Source organism: Acanthopagrus latus, chromosome 7, assembly GCF_904848185.1.
Source record: "Acanthopagrus latus isolate v.2019 chromosome 7, fAcaLat1.1, whole genome shotgun sequence".
Taxonomy (NCBI): domain Eukaryota; kingdom Metazoa; phylum Chordata; class Actinopteri; order Spariformes; family Sparidae; genus Acanthopagrus; species Acanthopagrus latus.
The window spans coordinates 262,360-287,381 of NC_051045.1; the positions used below are offsets into that span (position 1 = coordinate 262,360).

Below are 25,022 nucleotides of genomic sequence, written 5' to 3' on the forward strand. Positions count from 1 at the left end.
ACCGCTCAGAGCATCACCTCATTAGTCCAGAGCAGATCAGTCCAGGCAGGGAGACCCGCCCCCTGTCAGTGACTCTCACATAGAAACAAAACAGGTAGAAAACAGCTGCACATCATCATCATCATCATCATCATCATCATCATTCATTCACAGACATGCACACAGTGGAGACAAGTAACGAAGTACATTTACTCGAGTACTCAGTGCAGGTTCGCGGTACTATGGAAGCTTCACTACAATCTGATCTGAAAAGTAACGAGTAACTTATAGAAAATGACATGAAAACTCAATGTGTGTTCAAAGTAACAACAGTAATAAAGATGTTATTAAAGTAGATTCAAACGTCACTGTCTGCAGTGTTGCGTCAGTAGCCACCATGTTTTAAATGACCAGAATGACGTCATGTGTAAATGGTTGTAAACTGAAGGATTTTGTTCTTTATAGTCTTGTTTTTAACATCAGGATGACCGATCTGTGTGGTGTAGATCTGTGTGGTGTAGATCAGAGACTCTCTCACTCTGTCTGTCTGTCTGTCTGTCTGTGGCTCGGCCCAGGTCTTCTCAGCAGCAGTGAGGTGAACTGGACCCGGACCCCTCGGACCTGGACCGGTCCCTGAGTAATGGACTCAAACATGCTGCTGCTGTGATTTCTCTCGGATCTTGCGGTGGCTGCTGGGAAATTACGCGCCACTCTGATCTGCTCGTGTGTTCGCTCAAACGTCTCTATCTGTGGAGAGATGTCAGCTGTCAGCCCGGACCAGATCCAGCCCGGAGAGGAGAACCGAACCGGAGCTGAGGAGGCCGGGATCCTGCAGCCGCAGACCGTGTTTGTCATCCTGGACTCGGCTGAAACAGTCAACCTGGTCCGGTGAGTCCGGAAGTTTTGGGAATTACCGTTATTCCTGCCGCGCAGGCGAATCTCACGCCAAACTCCTTTCAAGAATCTATATTTTAAAGTGTGTGTGGTCGCACACGGGACTGAACACAGCCGGCAGGTCTGAGGAGTCTTCCGGGTGCATCGGAATAATAATTAAACACCAAATGTCTCAATAATGTTTAACTACGACGGAAACACGTAACTTGATCAAAGCCGAACTGCAGGACAGCTCTTACAGATGAAGAAGAAACTCTTATGTCTCGTTTGTTAAACAGCTTTATTGGGAAGAAGCAATTAAATTTCAAATTGGAGAATATTCAAATGAGGTTTGGAATGCCGGTCAACACAAAAGCACCCCGATTATATAATCTATGAGGAATCTGAATATATTCCCTGAAGATCCAAAGTTAAATACCGTCTCGTTTTTAATCTCTAGCAAATAAACAACTTTAACTTGTAGACTTCATGAATGGAGTTTGATGTGTTCAGGTACCAGGGCGGACACACAGAGGCGGGTTAGAGTGTGTAGAACTGTAAAATGCTGTCTATGTGTGTGTGATGATGATGATGATGATCAAGATGGCGTCCTGTGTGAGATTTGTGGCAGGTTGGTTGTTGTTGTTCCTTTCTGACCTTTGAACTCTGATCCTCTTTGCCTTCTGGTGTAATGAGTCATCCAACATACCTCACACACACACACACACACACACACACACACACACACAGGCTGGTACTCTCATGTACTTTCCCATGAAGACAGACAGGCAGGTCGACAGGCCCGGGCTAGTTGTCTCCCCCTCCTCCCCTCAGCCCCCAGCACCACACCCTGCAAAACACACACACACACACACACACACACACACACACACACACACACACACAGATTACGTGGGTGGTGAGACAGAAAGTAAAAGTAACAACAGACAGGAGGCGTCTCTCTGCTCCACTGTCTGAGGAGGACGAGCAGTGATGAAGAGAACATGTAAATAAGAGCGGGGGGTCCATTCATTGGTCCAGCCTGGTGATGTCATCAACACGACTGCATGTGACATCACAGTCAAAAAACAAACGTTGTGAGTGTGTGTGTCTGTGTGTGTGTGTGTGTGTGTGTGTGTGTGTGTGTGTGTGTGGGTGTGTTTGCACGCTGGATTAGATGGAAGTGACTCAGCAGAAACACACACACACACACACACACACACACACACACAGGAAGAAGGATTGCAGCAGTTAAAGTGCTGACAGATGTTATTCCTCAACATTTTTCTTCTGTGGTTTCAAACAACACTGTTCAAATAGTTCACATTAGTCCCTAATCCTGACTGACTGTCTGTCTGTCTGACTGTCTGTCTGACTGTCTGACTGTCTGTCTGACTGACTGACTGTCTGTCTGTCTTTCTGACTGTCTGTCTGACTGACTGTCTGTCTGACTGACTGACTGTCTGTCTGTCTTTCTGACTGTCTGACTGTCTGTCTGTCTGTCTGACTGACTGACTGTCTGACTGTCTGACTGTCTGTCTGACTGACTGTCTGTCTGACTGACTGACTGTCTGTCTGTCTTTCTGACTGTCTGACTGTCTGTCTGACTGACTGACTGTCTGATTGTCTGTCTGTCTGACTGTCTGACTGTCTGTCTGTCTGTATCTGCCTGTCTGTCTGACTGTCTGACTGTCTGTCTGTCTTTCTGACTGTCTGTCTGACTGTCTGATTGTCTGACTGTCTGATTGTCTGTCTGTCTGACTGTCTGACTGTCTGTCTGTCTGTATCTGCCTGTCTGTCTGACTGTCTGACTGTCTGACTGTCTGTCTGACTGACTGACTGTCTGACTGTCTGACTGTCTGTCTGACTGACTGTCTGTCTGACTGACTGACTGTCTGTCTGTCTGTCTTTCTGACTGTCTGACTGTCTGTCTGACTGTCTGACTGTCTGTCTGACTGTCTGACTGACTGACTGACTGTCTGTCTGACTGTCTGACTGTCTGTCTGTCTTTCTGACTGTCTGTCTGTCTGTCTGACTGTCTGTCTGACTGTCTGACTGACTGTCTGACTGTCTGTCTGACTGACTGTCTGTCTGTCTGTCTGACTGTCTGTCTGTCTGTCTGACTGTCTGTCTGACTGTCTGACTGACTGACTGACTGACTGTCTGACTGTCTGTCTGACTGACTGACTGTCTGACTGACTGACTGTCTGACTGTCTGTCTGTCTGACTGACTGACTGTCTGACTGTCTGTCTGACTGTCTGACTGTCTGTCTGTCTTTCTGACTGTCTGTCTGACTGTCTGTCTGACTGTCTGATTGTCTGACTGTCTGATTGTCTGTCTGTCTGACTGTCTGACTGTCTGTCTGTCTGTATCTGCCTGTCTGTCTGACTGTCTGACTGTCTGTCTGTCTGACTGACTGACTGTCTGACTGTCTGTCTGACTGACTGTCTGTCTGACTGACTGACTGTCTGTCTGTCTTTCTGACTGTCTGACTGTCTGTCTGACTGTCTGACTGACTGACTGACTGACTGACTGACTGTCTGACTGTCTGACTGTCTGTCTGACTGTCTGACTGTCTGTCTGTCTTTCTGACTGTCTGTCTGTCTGTCTGACTGTCTGTCTGACTGTCTGACTGACTGTCTGATTGTCTGTCTGACTGACTGACTGTCTGACTGACTGACTGTCTGACTGTCTGTCTGTCTGACTGACTGACTGTCTGACTGTCTGACTGTCTGTCTGACTGTCTGACTGTCTGTCTGTCTTTCTGACTGTCTGTCTGACTGTCTGTCTGACTGTCTGATTGTCTGACTGTCTGATTGTCTGTCTGTCTGACTGTCTGACTGTCTGTCTGTCTGTATCTGCCTGTCTGTCTGACTGTCTGACTGTCTGTCTGACTGCCTGACTGTCTGTCTGTCTGTATCTGCCTGTCTGTCTGACTGTCTGACTGTCTGTCTGACTGTCTGTCTGACTGTCTGTCTGTCTGACTGTCTGACTGTCTGTCTGTCTGTCTGACTGTCTGTCTGACTGTCTGACTGACTGTCTGACTGACTGACTGTCTGACTGTCTGTCTGTCTGACTGACTGACTGACTGACTGTCTGACTGTCTGTCTGACTGTCTGACTGTCTGTCTGTCTTTCTGACTGTCTGTCTGACTGTCTGATTGTCTGACTGTCTGATTGTCTGTCTGTCTGACTGTCTGACTGTCTGTCTGTCTGTATCTGACTGTCTGTCTGACTGTCTGATTGTCTGACTGTCTGATTGTCTGTCTGTCTGACTGTCTGACTGTCTGTCTGTCTGTATCTGCCTGTCTGTCTGACTGTCTGACTGTCTGTCTGTCTGTATCTGCCTGTCTGTCTGACTGTCTGACTGTCTGTCTGACTGTCTGTCTGTCTGACTGTCTGACTGTCTGTCTGTCTGTCTGTCTGACTGTCTGTCTGACTGTCTGACTGTCTGACTGTCTGTCTGACTGTCTGTCTGACTGTCTGTCTGTCTGACTGTCTGACTGTCTGTCTGTCTGTCTGACTGTCTGTCTGACTGTCTGACTGTCTGTCTGACTGTCTGTCTGACTGTCTGACTGTCTGTCTGTCTGTCTGACTGTCTGACTGTCTGTCTGTCTGTCTGTCTGTTTGTTAGGGTGGAGTCTGGTATCGTCGCTGACATTGATGTGGACAGTTTGCTGCCGTCAGACTGTGACACCTTCTACCAGATCAAGAGCCAGCCAATCAGCATCAGGTAACACAGATTAACAGAACTACACACTGAATACAAAGGTTGTCTCATCAGTCCAATCAGAATCACTCTCCTGGTTCACTTCCTGGTTATGCGGCCCAATGTATGAATGAGCTTGAAATTAACACCTGACAGCATGATGTCATGTGATCAGAGATGATGTCATTAACCTGACTGAGCCTCTCTGTCTGCAGTGCAGCAGTAGCAGACTCCTCCTCTTCCTCCTCTTCCTCATCACTGCCGTCAGCCATGTCATCCAGGTAAACACACAACTACTCTGTGAGACCACAAACACAACCTGCTTCTGCTCCAACACGATCACACAACACCAGACCTTCAGCAGGAAGTACTCTGATCCTTTACTGCAGTAAAAGTACAAATACCATGAATGAAAGAACAAACTCTTCTACTCAACTGGGCTACAAATAATTTATTGTAGTACCTGAGCAAATGTACTTAGTTACATTCACCACTGCTCTCTCTCTCTTGACCACTGTAGTTCCTTAATGTTGTTGGTCCAACAGAGGGCGCCAACTGACCCCAGTTACAAACTCCTCCTCTCCTCTCCTCTCCTCTCCCTCTGCAGGGTCCTCCTACGTCAGGATCTGATGCGACAGCAGGCTCTGGAGGAGGAGCAGAAGGAGGCGCAGCAGCAGCTCCTTCGCCCGACTGACTCCTCCTTCCCCATCTCTGTCTCTGTGTCCTCCTCCTGCCGACCTCCTGCTCAGGTCCCTGTGGAGGTGCTCAAGGTACAAAACAAACAACAATAATCCTACATGTCCCATGATGCATCTGGGCGGCTGTGCCAAACTCTTCTCCCTGCTTTGTGTCTCTCAGGTTCAGACTCACCTGGAGAACCCCACCAGGTATCACATCCAGCAGGCTCAGAGGCAGCAGGTGCGTCAGTACCTGTCCACCACAAAGACAGCCAATCAGGAGCCAGCAGGACCAGATCCAGCTCACTCCCCCCAGCTGGGCCCCGCCCCCAAACTACAGCCTGCAGACAGCCGAAAGAAGGAGGTCAACACACACACACACACACACACAGACACGCTAAAAACCTCTCAGTCACAATAATTAGTGTAACAAAGATATAAAAATACAAGCACACAGGAAAACGGGGTTGTCTAGTGATCGGATGGTCACCGGTTCGATCCCCCCTAGCTGCATTTCGAAGTGTCCTTGAGCAAGATACTGAACCCCAAATTGCTCTTGATGAGCAGTTAGCGTCATCAGTGATGGGTGAATGTGGCGCGTTGTAAAGTGCTTTGAGCTGTCGTTGGACTGGAAAAACGCTATAAAAATGCAGACCACCTACCAACATGTCTGAGCCCATCTGCTCTGTGATTGGCTTATTCAGATAGAAGAGACTGTCATCAACGACATCATCAGCCTGGAATCTAGCCTGAATGATGAGTTTCTGACGCTGATCGACTCTGGACTGCAGCTCGCCAACACGGTAAACATTCACAGAACCATTCAGGAAACACACAGAAACATTCAGGGAACACACAGAAACACACAGGAACATTCAGGAAACACAGAAACATTCAGGAAATATACAGAATACAGTCAGGAAACATCCAGAAAACAGTCAGGAAACACACAGAAACATTCAGGAAACAGTCAGGAAACATTCAGGAAACACAGAAAGATCCTGGAAATACACAGAATACAGTCAGGAAACGGTCAGAAAACGGTCAGGAAACAGTCAGGAAACATTCAGGAAACACGCAGAAAACACATAGAAACACACAGAAACATTCAGGAAACACACAGGAAACACACAGAAACATTCAGGAAATACACAGGAAACACACAGAAACATTCAGGAAACACACAGAAAACAATCAGGAAACATCCGGAAAACAGTCAAAAAACACACAGGAACATTCAGGAAACACACAGGAAACACACAGAAACATTCAGGAAATACACAGGAAACACACAGAAACATTCAGGAAATACACAGAAAACAGTCAGGAAACATTCAGAAAACACACAGAAACACACAGGAACATTCAGGAAACACACAGGAACATTCAGGAAACACACAGAAAAATTCAGGAAACACACAGAAACATTCAGGAAACATTCAGAAAACAGTCCAGAAACATTCAGAAAGCACATAGAAACATTCAGGAAACACACAGAAACATTCAGGGATCATTCAGAAAGCACACTGGAAATGTTCAGGAAACATTCAGATAACATCCATGAAGAACATGTGAAACATTCAGGAAACATGTTGAAGATGACAAAAACAATGTTGTTGATGTAAAATTGTATGTTAGTGCTTTGTGACATCGGAGTCTTCATTAGAATCCTGGCTGGTTTATTTTCCACATGACAGATGTTTCTTTGTCAGGTGTTTAATGGTTGACAGGTTTTAGCTGCAGGTTGTTTTAATTGTTAGCTTCCAGTTATTAGCACACAGTCTTGTATTCCATCTTTGCTGCAGGAACCAGGAGAGAGCTCCTCACATTCTATAAACTTTGTTAGCATGTTAGCTTTGTGCTAACATGACACCTGGCAGTTAGTCTTGATCTCGTCTCATTCTGTGTTTTCTGTTCAACTGAATGAAGATGAACAAACAATCAGAGGGACAGAAAATCTGTCAGTTCATATTTCCAGACTTCCTCCTTTCTGCTGCAGCAGCTGTGGGTGGAGCTGGCGTGTGTGTGTGTGTGTGTGTGTGTGTGTCAGACAGCTTTTGTTGTTTTCTTAAAGAGACGTTTCCCCATTTTTCAACAGTCGTCCAAATAGGAAGAGGAAGAGAAGTTGCAGTGTGTGTATATATATATATATATATATATATATATATATATATATATATATATATATATATATATATATATAAATATATCATATTATACATACGTTTATGAGATAAGATAAGATAAGATAAGATGAGGATTTTGGTTTTACTGCCGGACCATGAGAAGCGGAGGATTAAATCAGAGGTAAAGTGTTTTATTGTAGTGTGATCTGATCTGTTTCTGATCGATCCAAGCTTCTGTTTTATTGATCAACTAAATATCCAAATATCAGTGTGTGTCTGGACGACGTATTTGAATCCTTTAATCAAGTAAAGAAGTGTGTCAGCAAAATGTTCTTAAAGTCTAAAAGTGAGAGAATGAAGTGAGCTGCCGGAGCTGGTTTCTGCTTTTTCATCTGTGAGAATGAATCACAAGTTATGAAGCTGATAAAAAAGTAATCAGTAACTGCAGCCATCAGATGAATGTAGTGGAGTAGAAGAAGAGTGTGCGTGTTGGACCGAGAGACAAACTGCTACCGGTCCTGTGCGTCATCAGGCAGCTTAAGTTCGGACTGCGAAACCTGCTAATAAATGTGTGTGTGTGTGTGTGTGTGTGTGTGTGTGTGTGTGTGTTAGCAGGAGGCAGCTGTTATCATTACAGCTGGTTTCCTATTCAATCAGCAGATTCCACAGTGTGAGAAGGAAGGTGAAGTGACTTCAGATCACTCTGTCCTGATTCTGCTGCCACGATTCTTTGATTCCTGAATCGATTTTTTATAACTAGCACTCAGTGCGTTTACATGCACAGCGTAGTCAGATTACAGTTATAGTTTGACTATGCCACTCAATCAGACAACTGCAATTGCAAGAGTATAAATGCCGGTGAGAAAATCGAATTACTGGCTGAAGCATGTCATACCCCGGTACGATAGGTGACGCTGTACCCATTTCAACTAGTGGTAACAGAAACACCTGCGGCTGACCTCTTTATGTCACCAGCAACAACAGACTCGACATTTGAGAAAGATGCCGTACAAAGAGCGAGGAGCAGCTACATCTTTGTACATTTCGTATATGGTGTACATGATAATTACAAAAACTAGATGCACAATGGCGCTCTTGTTTGCCGTGACTTCAGAGGACAGACGCTGCCGCGGTCTGTCTACTTCCGGCTCACGGCCCCGGGAAAAAATCTCGAGCCTCCGCAGAACGCAAAATCCAAATCAAATCTGATGGAACGTATACATGCAGGAGCAATGCGACTATCAATCCAATAATCTAGGAGCATGGTCCGATTTTAGTCAGACTAATACTGTATACATGCATCTTAAAAATCTGATCATAGTCGGACTAACACAGTAATTCAGTTTTCTCGAGTGTCATTTAAACACACTGACTGAGTCTGTTAGCTTAATGCTAACACATAATGGCATTTACCATTATGGTGCTACAGACATTGACAAACAAGCTCCACTTGCAGCTCATTCAAACAGCTAAAGTATCTCACAGTCACAATCCAGTAAAAGTAAAGACAAAATATTACTTTGGTAGAAAGTAAAAGTCCCTTTGTGAAGAGTACTCGAATAAAAGTCTCAGTGTATCTGATGCTAAATGTAGTTCAGTATCAAAGTATCAGTAAAGTAACTGATCCATATATTAACTTGTTTGTATAAACTGAGTCAGCTGAAAAAGTGATCTGTGAAGTAACTAGTTACTAAAGTAATCAAATAAAGGCACTTATTTCCATCAGTGCAGTTGACTAATCAGAGGAGTATCACGGCTGTTTCTGCCAGCTGTGACATCATCCAGGTGTGGATATGATGTCATCACAGACAGCTGAGCAACTGCTGTGACCTCTGACCTCTGCAGCAGGTCTGAGTGTGTGTGTGTGTGTGTGTGTGTGCATCAGCAACAGAGAACGAGTGAGGTCAGCCCACAGCCAATCACAGTGCAGCACACTCTGCATGCGTGATAAGTAAGTTTCACTGTCAGCCTCTAATTCTGTGCTCCGATTGGTCCTTTCCAGCTGCCAGTGTCGGGGAACATGCTGGACGTGTATGGCGGAAGCGGCGGGATGGCCACGCCCACCATCACTGCTAGCAACAGTTGCCCGGCCGACCTTCGCGGTGTCAAGACAGAGCTAAACGGTGAGAATCGCACACATGCACACACAGAGGATGACTTTATATCCTCAGGAGGAGGAGAGGAGGACTTTATATCCTCAGGAGGAGGAGAGGAGGACTTTATATCCTCAGGAGGAGGAGAGGAGGACTTTATATCCTCAGGAGGAGGAGAGGAGGACTTTATATCCTCAGGAGGAGGAGAGGAGGACTTTATATCCTTAGGAGGAGGAGAGGAGGACTTAATATCCTTAGGAGGAGGAGAGGAGGACTTAATATCCTCAGGAGGAGGAGAGGAGGACTTTATATCCTCAGGAGGAGGAGAGGAGGACTTTATATCATCAGGAGGAGGAGAGGAGGACTTTATATCATCAGGAGGAGGAGAGTGTGAACTGTCCCTGTAATAAAGAATCTTGATCATGTTCAACAGCTGACAGGAGCTCTGCTGTAAATCTGTTCTTCAGTTTGATGAGTCAACATCATGACTTCCTCTGAACACACACTGACGCTGCACACACACACACACACACACACACACACACACATACACACTACAGCCAGTTGTATTTTCCCGCATCATCAGTTCCACTTCCTGTTCTGTCGACATGAACATGTTCTGCTCTCACTCGCCTTTATTCCTCGGTTATCTTCAGAAACTCGACAAGTCGTTTGTTTAAAACCACAACATTCACTTAAAATATGAACTCATGAAAAACTTTCAGCTATATCATATGGTCTTCATCCTGTGCTGTCATGGAGACGGATCATGAGCAGCTGTTGGAAGTTTCAAAGACAGCGACTTTTATTTTGTCACTTTGTCAGTTTATAATAATTCATTTAAAGAACATGAAGTTTTAATGTGATGGAATAATTCTGCCTGTGTGTCCTGATGTAGATGTGGAGGCCAAAGCTCTGATAAAAGAGAGACAGAAGAAAGACAACCACAACCTCAGTGAGTACTTCCGTCACTACCACAGAACTACAGTTAAGTACTGCAGTACCACGTCAGGCTGTTGAAGTTGTCTTGTGTCGTGTGTTTCAGTTGAGAGGAGGAGGAGGTTCAACATCAACGACCGGATCAAAGAACTCGGAGACCTCATCCCCAAATCCACCGATCCGTCAGTAAACACCCGTCACAGTACTTCATTTACGATCGCAGTACTTCATTTACGATCGCAGTACTTCATTTACGATCGCAGTACTTCATTTACGATCGCAGTACTTCACAGTGTGACTGATTTCAGATGATGTGCGTGACACTGTGCTCGTTACTGGTGCGTGTTAACGAGGCGTGGCCTGTGATTGGTTGCTCAGGGAGACGAGGTGGAACAAAGGGACCATCCTGAAGGCATCGGTCGACTACATCCGAAAACTGCAGAAGGAGCAGCAGAGAGCCCGAGAGATGGAGGAGAAACAGAGGAGGCTGGAGAACACCAACCACACCCTGCTGCTCCGCATACAGGTGAGGAGGGGGAGGAGGGGGAGGAGGGGGTGATGTCATGATTAGTCAGTCTCAGTCCTTCACACAGTCTGGACCCAGAGACTGAAAACTGGGACACAGGAAGTGTCCAGTCCAGTCTGGTCCGGTTTAGTCAGGACTGTGGGAGTTTGATGTGCTTTGATTGACTGCCATCAGAATGATGCTGAGTTCTGATTGGTGCATAGCATCTGACATCACGTGATGACATCATGTTATCCCTGATGTTACTCACTTCCTGTTTGTGTTGTAGGAGCTGGAGCTTCAGACTCGCCTCCATACCTTTTCCTCCTCTTCCACCTCCACTCTGCCTACCTCCTCCTCCTCCTCCTCCTCCTCTCTGGACCCCCAGGCCCTGCTCTCCCCCTCACTGCCTCACCCATTCTCCTCCTCCTCCCCCTCATCCTCCCTGGTCACCCCCTCCCTGGGTCTGGATGCCCTGAGCTTCGTGGAGCTGGATGAGCCTCGCAGAGCCTCCACTATCTTCTCCCCTGACCTCATGTCTGACGTGGGGCTGACGGAGCTCCACGGCCTGGGGGACATCCTGATGGAGGAGGGGGGAGGAGCTGTGGTGTCCGACCCCCTGCTGTCCTGCGGAGCCTCCAAGACCAGCAGCAGGAGGAGCAGCTTCAGTATGGACGAGGACCTCTGATGACATCATCACACATGCAGGGATCCTATTGGCTGCAGCTGGAGGCAGTTTTTTTTAATTAAAATACAACAGTTTTTAATCAATGACATCATGAACAATCAAACAAACAAGCAAACAACGCACAATGTGATGTCCAGGAAGTCACTGGGAGTCTTCCAGTGTTATCATGGTAACCACTGAGACCAGAGACAGACTGAGCAGACCAGAAGCTGATTGGTCGTTGGAGTTCCAGGTGTCTGCAGGTGATCAATAACTGATTATTATTATAATTGAAACAAGATAACAATATAATAAAAATGTTATAATTAATGTAACACATGACAGGTGACAAAAAAACCTCCTCTGATTGGCTGTTAGTCTATTGTCAGGAAATACCTGGAGGAAAGGGAACCTTGTTTTAAAGGGGGATTCTGGTGTTTTTGCACCTGAGCCGTATTTTCTGTTTCCAGACCAAAACCCTTGAATAGAGACTAACAGGCAGAAGCAGTGTTGCACCAGCAGCTCGTGTGTTCTGTGAGGTTAAATTGATGTTTTTCTTAATGGAGTCTGGTGGCTTTGTAGCGAGACAGACAACAGAAGGTCTGATCCATTCCATCTGTGTCAGACAATCTGAACCCGTCAGAACATAAACATACGACTTAGGTCAACAATATCAGAACGACTCTTTAACTGCCAACATGTTTATATAATGTTCACCTGCGGCTCTCAGAGACACGCCCCCATCAGTGATGTCACATCAGGTGACACCTCTCAGTAGAAATCTGAATTCTTTTGTCTAACCGGTTCTGATTGGTTGAGCCAGCAGGTACCACCACTGACACATGAGCACAGATATCTCCTCACCTGTGCGTCCCCACCTGTGCGTCCTCACCTGTCAGGATGAGTTGTTATGTAGAAGATCAGGTGTTTTTATGTTTTCAGTTTAATGAAGTTGTGAAGATTCTGCTGCTGAATCTGCAACTGCCACAGTTCAGTGTGTCAGTTAGACTACTTTAAAGCAAGCTAGCTCTTAGCGGTGCTGTATGAAATGTAGGTTAAATCCACCTGCTGTAAAGTTTATGTGCTGTTAGCTGTTAGCTCATCTACAAATTACAGCGCAGACAGTTGATAACAAGCTAATTGTTTGTTTGTCAGTATAGCCGGCTGCTACACTGTAAGTTAGCTAACCATTAGCTGTTTATCTGTGAACTTATTTAGTTTTTAGTCAACAGCCACACAAACTGACAAGCTAGCAGTTAGTTGTAGGTCACTGTTAACTACAAACTAGATACAGTAAGTAGGAGCTAAAAGTAAGCTAACTAGGCTAAATGTTAGCTTTGTGTTAATGTTAGAATGTTAGGCACATTATGAGAGTTTGATTCAACATGGCTGCTTGTCATCAGACTTCAGGCTCAGATTCTTCAAAGGGATTTGTGTTTGTCTTTTATTCATGCTGTTGATTTATGACTTCATATTCAAACATCCAGTTTATGGTTTCTGAATATTTTTCATCACATTTGTTTTTATAGACTTTTATATAGAAATAAATTCATTTAATAAAACTGATGTAGAGTGTTTTGTTACCTCACAGCTGATCTGCATCATCATGATAATAATAATAATAATAATAAACTTTTATTCATACAGAAACTGATTATACAGGATTAAAGTCAGGTGGATCTAAAACAGGTGAGCTGAGCAGCCTACTGCTGTTGTGTTGTTGTCCAGCAGGGGGCAGTGTGTGTCTGTGTGTGTGTGTGTGTGTGCCTGTGTGTGCGTGCATGTGTGTGTTTGTGTGTGTGTGTTCAGCAGAGATAAGCAGACCTCCATGTTGAAGGTGTTCGATGACTGATAACAGATAGTGGACTGGAGTGTATTCAGTTTTCTGCTTCCTGTCAGACTGAAATACTAAAACTGTGTGTGTGTGTGTGTGTGTGTGTGTGTGTGTGTGTGTGTGTGTGTGTGTGCAGTTTGTTTACACACCATCCTGTGGATTAATCGCCACTGAGAATAGTCCCAAAAACATTCTGTCAGTGTGATGAATCGATCAACTGACAGGAAGTCAGGATGCTGATCCCAGATCAGCTGTTTCCAGCAGCAGGAACACAGATGGACGAACACGGGCAGCTGGAGGGTTTGTTCAGAATGCCGGCGCGACACTTTACCATCTGGTACACAGGAAACACAAAGATCCAATGAGCCTGGAGCTGACAGCCATAGACAGACAGGAAGTCAGAATGTTCTGAGAGACTCAGACTGAGCTGTGGTCTCTGTGTGAGCAGATTACAGAAACATGAGTCGGATCAGATCCAGCTGACTATGTCAAGACCCGTCAGACTGATCTGGTGGCCCATAAGAGGGCTGACCCTCAGGCTTATCACCCAACAGTTCAGAACCGGTCCGAGTGTCTTTAGGTAACGGGTGTGAAAATATCTGTTGTTTTACTTCAGACACGTGCGCGCGTGTGTGTGTGTGTGTGTGTGTGTGTGTGTGTGTGTGTGTGTGTGTGTGTGTGTGTATGCGTGTGTGTGTCTCTTTGATGTCGGGGCCGGGGGTCAGGGGTCAGGTGGCGTTGTCATTTCAGTGATTTCCTGTTTCCTGTTTGGATGTCCTGGCATGTCGCTTCAACAAACACACACTTCCTGTCCCGCCCACTCTGACCTGTCAATCACTGACACAGAAACAGGTCGTTTATTAAACGTTTACAAAAAGTTTCCATCCAACACTTTGGATCAGTGCGGAGGGATCAGAACCTCAGCACAGTGATGGGAAGTAACTAAGTCCATTTGCTCAGCTACATGTTAGAGTACTTCTACTTTACTTTGGACTTATTAGAACTATTCTGCTACTCAACTACATTTATCTGAGGGTTACCATGTAGATTCAGATAAATGATGTTAGATATTAATCTCATAAATAATTATTAATTTAGATTACATTTATAAAGTAATCAAAAACAACTGCTACATAATTAACTCTGCGTCAATATACATCAATAATTATAATACAATTCAATTTGCCTGCATGATCAGTGATTGGACTAAAGTAAGTGTTGATGCTGGTACTGTGCATTCACCTGATCAGCTGATCAGAATCTGGACCCAGAAATCATCACCACTCGTTAGCTGAAGCGTTTGATCGGTGCTTTTATTGTGAAGTCTTTACATTCTGTTCAAAAATAAAATACAAAATCATCTTGAAGTAAAACAATGATCTGAACTGTTATCAGAGAGAAAGACAGGTGGCAGACAGACAGGTGACTGTCAGTGAGTTCTTCCACTGCTCTGACATCATCCTGTAGTCCCTCTCTGATTGGCTGCTCTATGTGGGGAAGCAGATGGAGCAGCACTCCAGACAGATCTCCAAACAGTCCGACGAGCTGCAGCAGTCCTCCAGTATCCCACAATCCAACACGGCCTGACACGCCTCCTCTGTACAGGCCGCCTCCCCTGCCGCTTCCATGCAACAGCAGCAGCCAACCGCAGAGTCACAACAACCGGCCCCGCCCACTCCACATGCCAGACACTCTCCCAACACCGAACACATGGACAGCATCTCGCAGAACAGACAAGCCAGGAGACAGTGAACACAACAGTCTGTGGAGACAGTGAACACAACAATAAATCTGAATGAATATAAGAGGCACATAACAAATTATAATGAAAATGTTTTCATAATGATGGCGGCTGTAGCTTAGCGGGTAGAGCAGGTCAGCTAATGACCAGTAGGTAGCTGTTTCAAATCAGATCAGAATGTGGATCAAAGAAATGGTGTCAGACATGTCAAAGAAAGAGAGAACACGGACTGTGAGAGCGGTGACGTGTTTTCTGACAACAACTTCAATTCATTTATCTGATTATTATCAATATCATTATCAATCTTACAGTTGTGTTTATTTGCATATGCATGCAATCATGTCTGCACACTGTATACAGTTTCTCTGACTGTACTTTCGTGTGTGTGTGTTCAGCAGAGATAAGCAGACCTCCATGTTGAAGGTGTTCGACTGATAACAGATAAACTGGAGTGTGTTCAGTTTTCTGCTTCCTGTCAGGCTGAAATACTATAATTCTGCCTGTCTGTCAGGTTAAGTTGAGTCAGGTTAAGCTGGGTCAGGTTAAGCTGAGTCAGGCTCAGCATGTCCATCTACAGTCAGGGTAATCATCCCATCACAGCGCCACCCTCAGGACAAACATGTTTGATTGGCTCACCGTCTCCAGCGACCTCCTTGATGTGGGCGGCGTCCGTCTCTCTGCTGTTGGTGGAGGAGAGATGCTTCTGATTGGTGCTGTGCTGCTGGGGACGATGGAGATGATGAGGAAGGCTGCAGCTGTGTCTGTTACAAGGGGACGACTGAGACGGGGGAGGAGGAGAGGAGAGGGAGGAAGATGGAGGAGTGCAGACGGGAGGAGGAGACCCTGAGGAGCTGTCCACACCTGAGAGATACAGAGATGATGTCAGAGATGATGTCTGACTGATGACATCAGATTGATGATGTCAGCGTCAGGTAATTGAAGCTGGATCACATCAAGTCTCACCTTTCTGTTTCCACAGTGCAGAGGCCGGTTGAGCAGGCAGGAGGCGAGAGACATCATTAGTGGACGAGCTGTCCATCAGAGAGTCATCACCACTGTCACCGTCCTCTGACCTATCAGAGAGAGGGGGAGGGGCCTCCTCTGCAGGAAGAGGATTTCAAATGACAGAACAAGGCAACCATCTTGGAATCAGTGTGTCATTTTGGTTACCAGCTAGGCTAGCACTCTGATCAATTCTGAGGTGAAGCTAATGTGATATTGGACCAGGACTGAGATCTCCCCTGAACCCTCACCAGGAAAACTTTCAACTGAACCAAACCTGAACCACACAGGAGTTAAACCTGCGGGTCAGGGTTCTGATCTCTGCTGGATCAGGTCCGACTGGTGTTGGTGCTGCTGCTTGGGAGACAGTGTAGCCTGTAAGTCTCAGCTCTGGGTAAAAATACAGCGCTGTCCTGTAACAGGAAGTCATTTGACAACTTCCTGCTCTGGTTCAGGCAGACAGTGGATCCAGATGTGTTGTGATATCAGAGACAGTTTCACTGAGTTTATATGATGTCATCAGTCCTCTGATGTCATCGCCTGATATCATACACATCAGCTGACCAAACAGGAAGTTGAAGACACTTTCTCACCTGTGCTGTTATGTGGGAGTGTCCCATTGGCTGTTGGCTGGCTTGAGATGCATTCTGACTGGAGTTGTTTCTTATTGGTTCTGGTCTCAGTGATGTCACAGCCACTGCAGTGGGATGTCACATCCATTCTGCCAATGGAATGACATCATAACAGCAATCAGATAACAAGACAAAAACACCAACAATAATATTAATAAAATTAATAATAATGAAAACAATAATAAAAATCTCAGTGTTTGTAAACAATTGATCTTATAGAACATTTACATTTACAATTACTTTTGTCCAAAGCCACTTACAATAAGTACATTTGTCACAGGAGAGAAACACAACATCGCCGTCGATGGAGCAAAATGAAGTATAGAAACAACTGTCAGATCGTCATCTGTCAAGGAGACCTTCAGTGTGTAAGTGCTGTGACTGAAGTGCAGCGATACGAACATTCAATTATTTTTTTTTGGGAGGGAGACATGTTCTGTGTGGAGGTGAACTCTGAACAAATGAGTCCTGAGTCCCCTGCTGCAGACAGAGAGACTCTGCTGTCCTGACGCTGGTCTGGACTTGGTTCCACCTCTGAGGCTCCAGAACAGTGAAGAGTCGTGACTTCTCTGAGCAGCTTTGTTTGCTCTCAGCGATGGCGGTGCCAGCCGGCCCGCTGATGTAGAAGAGTAAAGTGCTCCAACTGGGGCCTGAGGTCTGACCAGGGTTTGGAGGAAGACGGTGCAGTTCTCTTGACAGCCTTGAAGGCCAGCACCATCATCTGGAATCGGATGCGGGCCACAACAGGAAGTCAGTGGAAGTCACGGAGGAGGCGGGTCACATGGGAGAGTTTGTGTAGACTGTAAACGAGGCGCTGCAGCGTCTTGGATACACTGCAGTGGTTTAGTCTCAGAAGCTGAGAGTCCAGCCAAGAGGGAGTTACTGTAGTCCAGCAGGGAGATGACCAGAGCTTGGACCAGGAGATGACCAGAGCTTGGACCAGGAGCTGCATCGCAGGCTGAGGCACCGAGCGACTCAGTCACTGTGAGTAGGCCCATCTCAGTGCAGTGAGTGGTCCTGAAGTCTTACTGATTTGGGTCAAAGAGGTCATTTTGTGAAAGATAGGAAGACAGCTGGTTGTAGACGGCATGTTCCAGGGTTTAGAGAGGAATGAAGAAGAGATGAAGGGTGGTCCAGGGTGGGTTTCTGTAGGAGCGGCTTCACTGTGGCTGTGTTGAGGAGCTGGAGGCCTGAAGTGAGGGAGGAGTTGATCAGAGTGATGAGGAATGGCAGGATGTCATGAGAGATGTTTTGGAGGAGAGAGGAGGGAATCGGATCCAGGGAACAGGTGGTGGTTCGGTTAGATGTCACTAGTGGGAGAACATCTTCAGAGGAGAGAGGACTGAAGCAGGTGAGGCCATCGGAGGTGAGGGCCGGAGGAGGTGCTTTCTGGATGAGCATAGGAGTAAATGAGGAGCTGATGTCTTTGACTTTCTTTGCTAAGGTGCAAAGTCATCAGTGAGGGAGGAAGGAGGAGGAGGGGGAGGAGGGGTGAGGCGAGAAGAGAACAGGGAGAATAGTTTCCTGGGGTTGGAGGCCGAGGAGTCGATCGTTGACAGGTAGAAGGCAGATCTGGCTGCTGATACCATCGGTTCTCAGAGATTCAGACAGCCAGAACATGATGATCTCGAGAACCTGATGATCTAAAGGAGTTAAAACAATCTCAACATTAAAGGAGCAGTATGTAGTTTAGGTGAAACAAACTAAATAATCAAACTCTGGTGCAGGTGTCATGGTGGTGTGTGTGGTTGCAGCGTCTTACGGCTCTCCATTCCATCCTGCTCTTTTCTTTTTCTTTTTCTGCCGTTTTTCTTTATTTTGTGCAATCGGTACTGCGAACACTCAATACTCCCGCCAGATGCTTTTAGATCGCGGGGATCAACACCATATATTGTCAGGACTCTTGTTTTTGTTTGTTCTTGTGTCTGGTTTTTGGTTTCTTGTATTTGATTTACATCTTTGTATCATGTCTTGTGTTATGTTTTTGTTTTTCCATGTCTTGTGTCTCATGTTTTCATTTTTCCATGCCCTCATGTGTCCTTTAAGTTCTCCTATGTTCTCCCCTCTGGCTCCCTCTGTTGTCTTGTTCCCTCCTGGTCTGTTCCTCTGTGCTCCTCCCACTCATTATCACACCTGGCTTCCTTCCTCCTCTCTCCTCACCTGTTCCTCGTCATGTCATTAGTGTCTGTGTATTTAGTCTCTGTGTTCCCCTCACTCCTTGTCCAGTCATTGTTTTCTGTTGGCTGTTCTCTGTTTGCTGTTTTCTGTTTCTGAATGCTCTTGTTCCATGCTCCTGCCCCAGTTTGGTATGTTTTGGTTTCAAGATTTCCATGTTTGATTTGTACTTTGCCTCTTTCTTTTGTACTTTGTTGAACTGTTTTATTTTGCTACTTTGTCTTGATGTTTTGTTTGCTACTTTGCCTTTTGACCTTTTGTCTGCTTTTGGTTTTTTTTGTAACAGCTTTAAATAAAGCTCGCCTTTTGTTTGTTCCCTTATCCTCGCCTCCCGTGTGTACTGCGTTTGGGTCCTCCTTCCCCTTCTATAGTTTTTCCTTTTTTTTACCCTGACCTGACAGAATGACTGGACCAGAAATGGACCTACCAGACAGTACACTAATTTGTAGGCTGGGGAACAAACTGGTGGAGATTCTGAGCGGCCAGGCTGACACAGGGGAGAAGCTAAAGGCCATAGTGGACTATGACAACGAACTAGTTATTAGGCCTTGGCTGAAGGAACTCCCTTGGGTCGCTCAGGTGATAGCAGATCTAGATAACCTCAGGAAGGCCTTGGTGGCTTCAGCCACAGCCACAGCCACAGCCGAGCTCCCAGCCCAGGCCGCAGCCGCAGCCACAGCCGAGCTCCCAGGCCTCAGCCACAGCCAAGCTTCCAGCCCAGGCCGCAGCCGCAGCCACAGCCGAGCTTCCAGCCCAAGCCTCAGCCTCAGCCATAGCCGAGCTCTCAGCCCAGGCCTCAGCCTCAGCCACAGCCGAGTTTCCAGCCCAGGCCACAGCCGAGCTTCCAGCCCAGGCCTCAGCCTCAGCCACAGCCGAGCTCTCAGCCCAGGCCTCAGTCTCAACCCCGTCGACACCTGCCCGTGGCCCCCAGTCGGCGATCCGGTCGACACCTGCCCGTGGCCCCCAGTCGACGGTCTGGTCGACACCTGCCAGTGGCCCCCAGTCGGCGGTCCAGATGAGGCCCTTTCCTGCACCTCGGTCAGAGGACCGGCCGAGTCCCACGCCAAGTCCACTGCCTGCTCCTCGGTCAGGGGTCCGGCCGAGGTCGTTTGTTGCCAGAGACCCTTCATCGGCTCTTAGACCACCAGCTCCCGGCAAAACTCCGTCGGTGGTCCGGCCAAGACCCTTGAGGGTTTCCCAGCCAGTGGTCTGGTCGCCAGTGGGTCTCAGTCCACGCCTTCGCCACCAGCCTCCAGGGGGTTCCAGCCCGCACCTTCGCCTTCGTTACCAGCCTCCAGGGGGTTCCAGCCCGCACCTACGCCTTTGCCTTCGCCTTCGCCTTCGTCACCAGCCTCCAGGGGAACCCAGCCCGCACCTTCGCCTTCGTCTACGTCGCCAGCCTCCAGGGGGTCCCAGCCCGCGCTTTCGCCTTCATCGCCGGATTCCAGTGAGTTCCAGGCCGCTCCTAGGTCTTTGTCGCCGCCCTCCGGCGAGTTCCAGGCTGCGCCTACGCCTTCGTCGCCGCCCTCTGGCGAGTCTGAGACTGCGCCTATGCCTTCGTCGCCGGCCTCCAGCGAGTCTGAGACCGCGCCTACCTCTTGGTCACCGGTATCCAGCAGGTTCCAGCCTGCGCCTTTGCCTTTGTCCCTGGTCTCCAGTGGGCTCCAGTCCTCGCCTCCACCCTCATGTTTGTTTGGACCTTGGCCCTCCCCCTGACCCCCTCCACCCTCCCGGCTTTGACTCTGATTTTTCCTTGCCCTCATGTGTCCTTTAAGTTCTCCTATGTTCTCCCCTCTGGCTCCCTCTGTTGTCTTGTTCCCTCCTGGTCTGTTCCTCTGTGCTCCTCCCACTCATTATCACACCTGGCTTCCTTCCTCCTCTCTCCTCACCTGTTCCTCGTCATGTCATTAGTGTCTGTGTATTTAGTCTCTGTGTTCCCCTCACTCCTTGTCCAGTCATTGTTTTCTGTTGGCTGTTCTCTGTTTGCTGTTTTCTGTTTCTGAATGCTCTTGTTCCATGCTCCTGCCCCAGTTTGGTATGTTTTGGTTTCAAGATTTCCATGTTTGATTTGTACTTTGCCTCTTTCTTTTGTACTTTGTTGAACTGTTTTATTTTGCTACTTTGTCTTGATGTTTTGTTTGCTACTTTGCCTTTTGACCTTTTGTCTGCTTTTGGTTTTTTTTGTAACAGCTTTAAATAAAGCTCGCCTTTTGTTTGTTCCCTTATCCTCGCCTCCCGTGTGTACTGCGTTTGGGTCCTCCTTCCCCTTCTATAGTTTTTCCTTTTTTTTACCCTGACCTGACAGAATGACTGGACCAGAAATGGACCTACCAGACAGTACACTAATTTGTAGGCTGGGGAACAAACTGGTGGAGATTCTGAGCGGCCAGGCTGACACAGGGGAGAAGCTAAAGGCCATAGTGGACTATGACAACGAACTAGTTATTAGGCCTTGGCTGAAGGAACTCCCTTGGGTCGCTCAGGTGATAGCAGATCTAGATAACCTCAGGAAGGCCTTGGTGGCTTCAGCCACAGCCACAGCCACAGCCGAGCTCCCAGCCCAGGCCGCAGCCGCAGCCACAGCCGAGCTCCCAGGCCTCAGCCACAGCCAAGCTTCCAGCCCAGGCCGCAGCCGCAGCCACAGCCGAGCTTCCAGCCCAAGCCTCAGCCTCAGCCATAGCCGAGCTCTCAGCCCAGGCCTCAGCCTCAGCCACAGCCGAGTTTCCAGCCCAGGCCACAGCCGAGCTTCCAGCCCAGGCCTCAGCCTCAGCCACAGCCGAGCTCTCAGCCCAGGCCTCAGTCTCAACCCCGTCGACACCTGCCCGTGGCCCCCAGTCGGCGATCCGGTCGACACCTGCCCGTGGCCCCCAGTCGACGGTCTGGTCGACACCTGCCAGTGGCCCCCAGTCGGCGGTCCAGATGAGGCCCTTTCCTGCACCTCGGTCAGAGGACCGGCCGAGTCCCACGCCAAGTCCACTGCCTGCTCCTCGGTCAGGGGTCCGGCCGAGGTCGTTTGTTGCCAGAGACCCTTCATCGGCTCTTAGACCACCAGCTCCCGGCAAAACTCCGTCGGTGGTCCGGCCAAGACCCTTGAGGGTTTCCCAGCCAGTGGTCTGGTCGCCAGTGGGTCTCAGTCCACGCCTTCGCCACCAGCCTCCAGGGGGTTCCAGCCCGCACCTTCGCCTTCGTTACCAGCCTCCAGGGGGTTCCAGCCCGCACCTACGCCTTTGCCTTCGCCTTCGCCTTCGTCACCAGCCTCCAGGGGAACCCAGCCCGCACCTTCGCCTTCGTCTACGTCGCCAGCCTCCAGGGGGTCCCAGCCCGCGCTTTCGCCTTCATCGCCGGATTCCAGTGAGTTCCAGGCCGCTCCTAGGTCTTTGTCGCCGCCCTCCGGCGAGTTCCAGGCTGCGCCTACGCCTTCGTCGCCGCCCTCTGGCGAGTCTGAGACTGCGCCTATGCCTTCGTCGCCGGCCTCCAGCGAGTCTGAGACCGCGCCTACCTCTTGGTCACCGGTATCCAGCAGGTTCCAGCCTGCGCCTTTGCCTTTGTCCCTGGTCTCCAGTGGGCTCCAGTCCTCGCCTCCACCCTCATGTTTGTTTGGACCTTGGCCCTCCCCCTGACCCCCTCCACCCTCCCGGCTTTGACTCTGATTTTTCCTTGCCCTCATGTGTCCTTTAAGTTCTCCTATGTTCTCCCCTCTGGCTCCCTCTGTTGTCTTGTTCCCTCCTGGTCTGTTCCTCTGTGCTCCTCCCACTCATTATCACACCTGGCTTCCTTCCTCCTCTCTCCTCACCTGTTCCTCGTCATGTCATTAGTGTCTGTGTATTTATTCTCTGTGTTCCCCTCACTCCTTGTCCAGTCATTGTTTTCTGTTGGCTGTTCTCTGTTTTGCTGTTTTCTGTTTCTGAATGCTCTTGTTCCATGCTCCTGCCCCAGTTTGGTATGTTTTGGTTTCAAGATTTCCATGTTTGATTTGTACTTTGCCTCTTTCTTTTGTACTTTGTTGAACTGTTTTATTTTGCTACTTTGTCTTGATGTTTTGTTTGCTACTTTGCCTTTTGACCTTTTGTCTGCTTTTGGTTTTTTTGTAACAGCTTTAAATAAAGCTCGCCTTTTGTTTGTTCCCTTATCCTCGCCTCCCGTGTGTACTGCGTTTGGGTCCTCCTTCCCCTTCTATAGTTTTTCCTTTTTTTTTCCCCTGACCTGACCTGGTGCTCAGAGAATAACCTCGCTCTGAACACCAAGAAAACCAGAGAGATCATCGTTGACTTCAGGAAGCACAGCACTGACCCAGCCCCCCTTTACATCAATGGCGAGTGTGTAGAGACGGTCCACACCTTCAGGTTTCTCAGTGTCTTGATCTCTGCCAACATCTCCTGGACAGCAAACATCACAGCAGTCTTAAAGAAGGCTCAGCAGCGGCTAAACTTCCTGAGAGTCCTCAGAAAGTGCAAACTAAACACCAACCTGCTGCTGACCTTCTACCACACAGCCATCGAGAGCCTGCTGACATACTGTTTCACAGTGTGGTACAGCAGCTGCACCGCTGCAGACAGGGAGAGGCTCCAGAGAGTTGTAAAGGCAGCACAGAAGATCTCTCCCCTCCCTGATGGACATTTACACCCCCCACTGCCTCAGCAGAGCTAAAAGCATCACCAAAGACAGCTCCCACCCAGGCTTTGACCTGTTTGACCTGTTGTCCTCAGGGAGGCGCTACAGGTGCATTAAGGCTTAAACAAACAGACTATAAAACAGCTTCTTCCCAAAAGCAGTGACCACTCTGAACTCTCACATGCACTGATCTCATAGTCCAACCACCCCAGCCCCCGGACTCTCTTCAGCACTATTGAACACTGTTAAAAACCTTACCTACTGTGCAATACCATACAATGTGCAATATTCCCCAATATTCCCAACTTACCTCCCTTTTTGCACTATTACTTTATGTCCTATGTTTATATTATATATATTGTTTATTCTTTACACTGTTTGTTTGCACTGCCACTGGAGTTGGCTTTTTTTAAATCTCATCGTACATGTGTACAATGACAATAAACACATTCTATTCTATTCTATTCTGTTCTCTCTGTTTTCATGACTCTACAAACAAACTGACCTTAAACACAATCTGTACTGTATTACTTTGTATATATGTGGCGTCCCGACACCATTCTGGCTTCAAACAGTGTTCTTGGACCTTATTGTCCTCCGAGAACAGAATCAGACGCTTTAGTCCAAAGTGACTGACAGTAATTCATACATTCACACACTAATGGTGCCGACCAGCAGTGACCTTCTGATCACAGGACGCTGGCTCGCCCCTGAGCCACAGCCGCCCCGTGATACAGGCGAGATCAGCTTGTTAATCCACTGATGGAGACAGTTTGGGTTATTACCTCATTAATGCTGTAAATATCAATGTTGTCACACAGAACTCATCTGAACATCAGAACACACTCAGAACTCTAAATGTCTGAGTACATGAAGGTGTCAACAGATACAGACGAAGAAAAGATCTGAACTCAAACAATGACACAAACTGAATCAATTCAAAAAACCTGAGGAGAACCTGAGGAGAACCTGAGGAGAACCTGAGGAACGTGTTCTGAACCTGCAGTCTGAATCAAGTTATACATTTACAATACATATCTAAGCGTTTAAGTTTGATTTCAACTAATAAATGAAACAAAGAAAAAACATTTCTGACCTTTAGGCTGAGACTCTCCGCCTGTCTGTCTGTCTGTCTGTCTGTCTGTCTTCCTCTCAGTCTTTCTGACTTTGCACTTTTCTTAATGAACAGTTCACCGCTGCCTGTGAAGCGCGTGCATGTGTTTGACCGCCTCCTCTGTTTCCTTTGAAGAGCAGCAGACACACACTCGCGTGTACACACAAACACTCACATTAATAATATTTATTATTATTACTATATAACAGAGGGATAACTGTGAGAAATGAGAAGAAAACATTATCACATCAACCACAGAAACATCTGAACATGTCATGTTGTATATCAGTATGTTTCACTGATGTTACTGATCATCAACAAACTGTTAGAAACAAAGACAAGAAG

At 47.5% G+C, this 25,022-nt stretch overlaps 2 protein-coding genes across 4 annotated transcripts; one reads left to right on the forward strand and one right to left on the reverse strand.

Annotated features, from left to right (window-relative positions):
* Positions 1-491: 491 nt before the first annotated feature.
* On the forward strand, positions 492-13,130 carry tfe3a (transcription factor binding to IGHM enhancer 3a). 2 transcript variants are annotated; one of them, XM_037103942.1, is made up of 11 exons: positions 492-867; positions 4,487-4,585; positions 4,777-4,842; positions 5,169-5,331; positions 5,420-5,602; positions 5,943-6,041; positions 9,367-9,487; positions 10,356-10,412; positions 10,503-10,578; positions 10,775-10,922; positions 11,191-13,130. In XM_037103942.1, exons 1-11 carry the CDS (start codon positions 737-739, stop codon positions 11,587-11,589), a joined length of 1,542 nt encoding a protein of 513 aa, XP_036959837.1. In that variant the 5' UTR covers positions 492-736; the 3' UTR covers positions 11,590-13,130. The 2 variants fall into 2 exon arrangements, with proteins under 2 accessions (XP_036959837.1, XP_036959838.1); XM_037103943.1 differs by having other exon boundaries at positions 740-867; positions 4,782-4,842.
* A 1,564-nt stretch (positions 13,131-14,694) lies between these two features.
* zgc:113363 (uncharacterized protein LOC791449 homolog) lies at positions 14,695-24,814 on the reverse strand. Of its 2 annotated transcripts, none has more exons than XM_037105708.1 (5): positions 24,660-24,814; positions 16,739-16,866; positions 16,107-16,244; positions 15,780-16,004; positions 14,695-15,164 (listed from the first exon to the last, which is right to left on the reverse strand). In XM_037105708.1, exons 2-5 carry the CDS (start codon positions 16,863-16,865, stop codon positions 14,890-14,892), a joined length of 765 nt encoding a protein of 254 aa, XP_036961603.1. In that variant the 5' UTR covers position 16,866; positions 24,660-24,814; the 3' UTR covers positions 14,695-14,889. The 2 variants fall into 2 exon arrangements, with proteins under 2 accessions (XP_036961603.1, XP_036961602.1); XM_037105707.1 differs by lacking the exon at positions 24,660-24,814 and adding an exon at positions 17,038-18,792.
* Between the last annotated feature and the right edge of the window lie 208 nt (positions 24,815-25,022).

Coding starts and splice junctions, on each gene's coding strand:
- tfe3a (XM_037103942.1), top strand. CDS start 737: ATGTCAGCTGTCAGCCCGGACCAGATCCAGCCCGGAGAGGAGAACCGA. Junction 5,603..5,942: donor CAGACAGCCGAAAGAAGGAG/GTCAACACACAC, acceptor TGGCTTATTCAG/ATAGAAGAGACTGTCATCAA. Junction 9,488..10,355: donor TGTCAAGACAGAGCTAAACG/GTGAGAATCGCA, acceptor GTCCTGATGTAG/ATGTGGAGGCCAAAGCTCTG.
- zgc:113363 (XM_037105707.1), bottom strand. Junction 16,245..16,738: donor ACTCCCACATAACAGCACAG/GTGAGAAAGTGT, acceptor CTCTTCCTGCAG/AGGAGGCCCCTCCCCCTCTC. Junction 16,005..16,106: donor TGCACTGTGGAAACAGAAAG/GTGAGACTTGAT, acceptor TGTATCTCTCAG/GTGTGGACAGCTCCTCAGGG.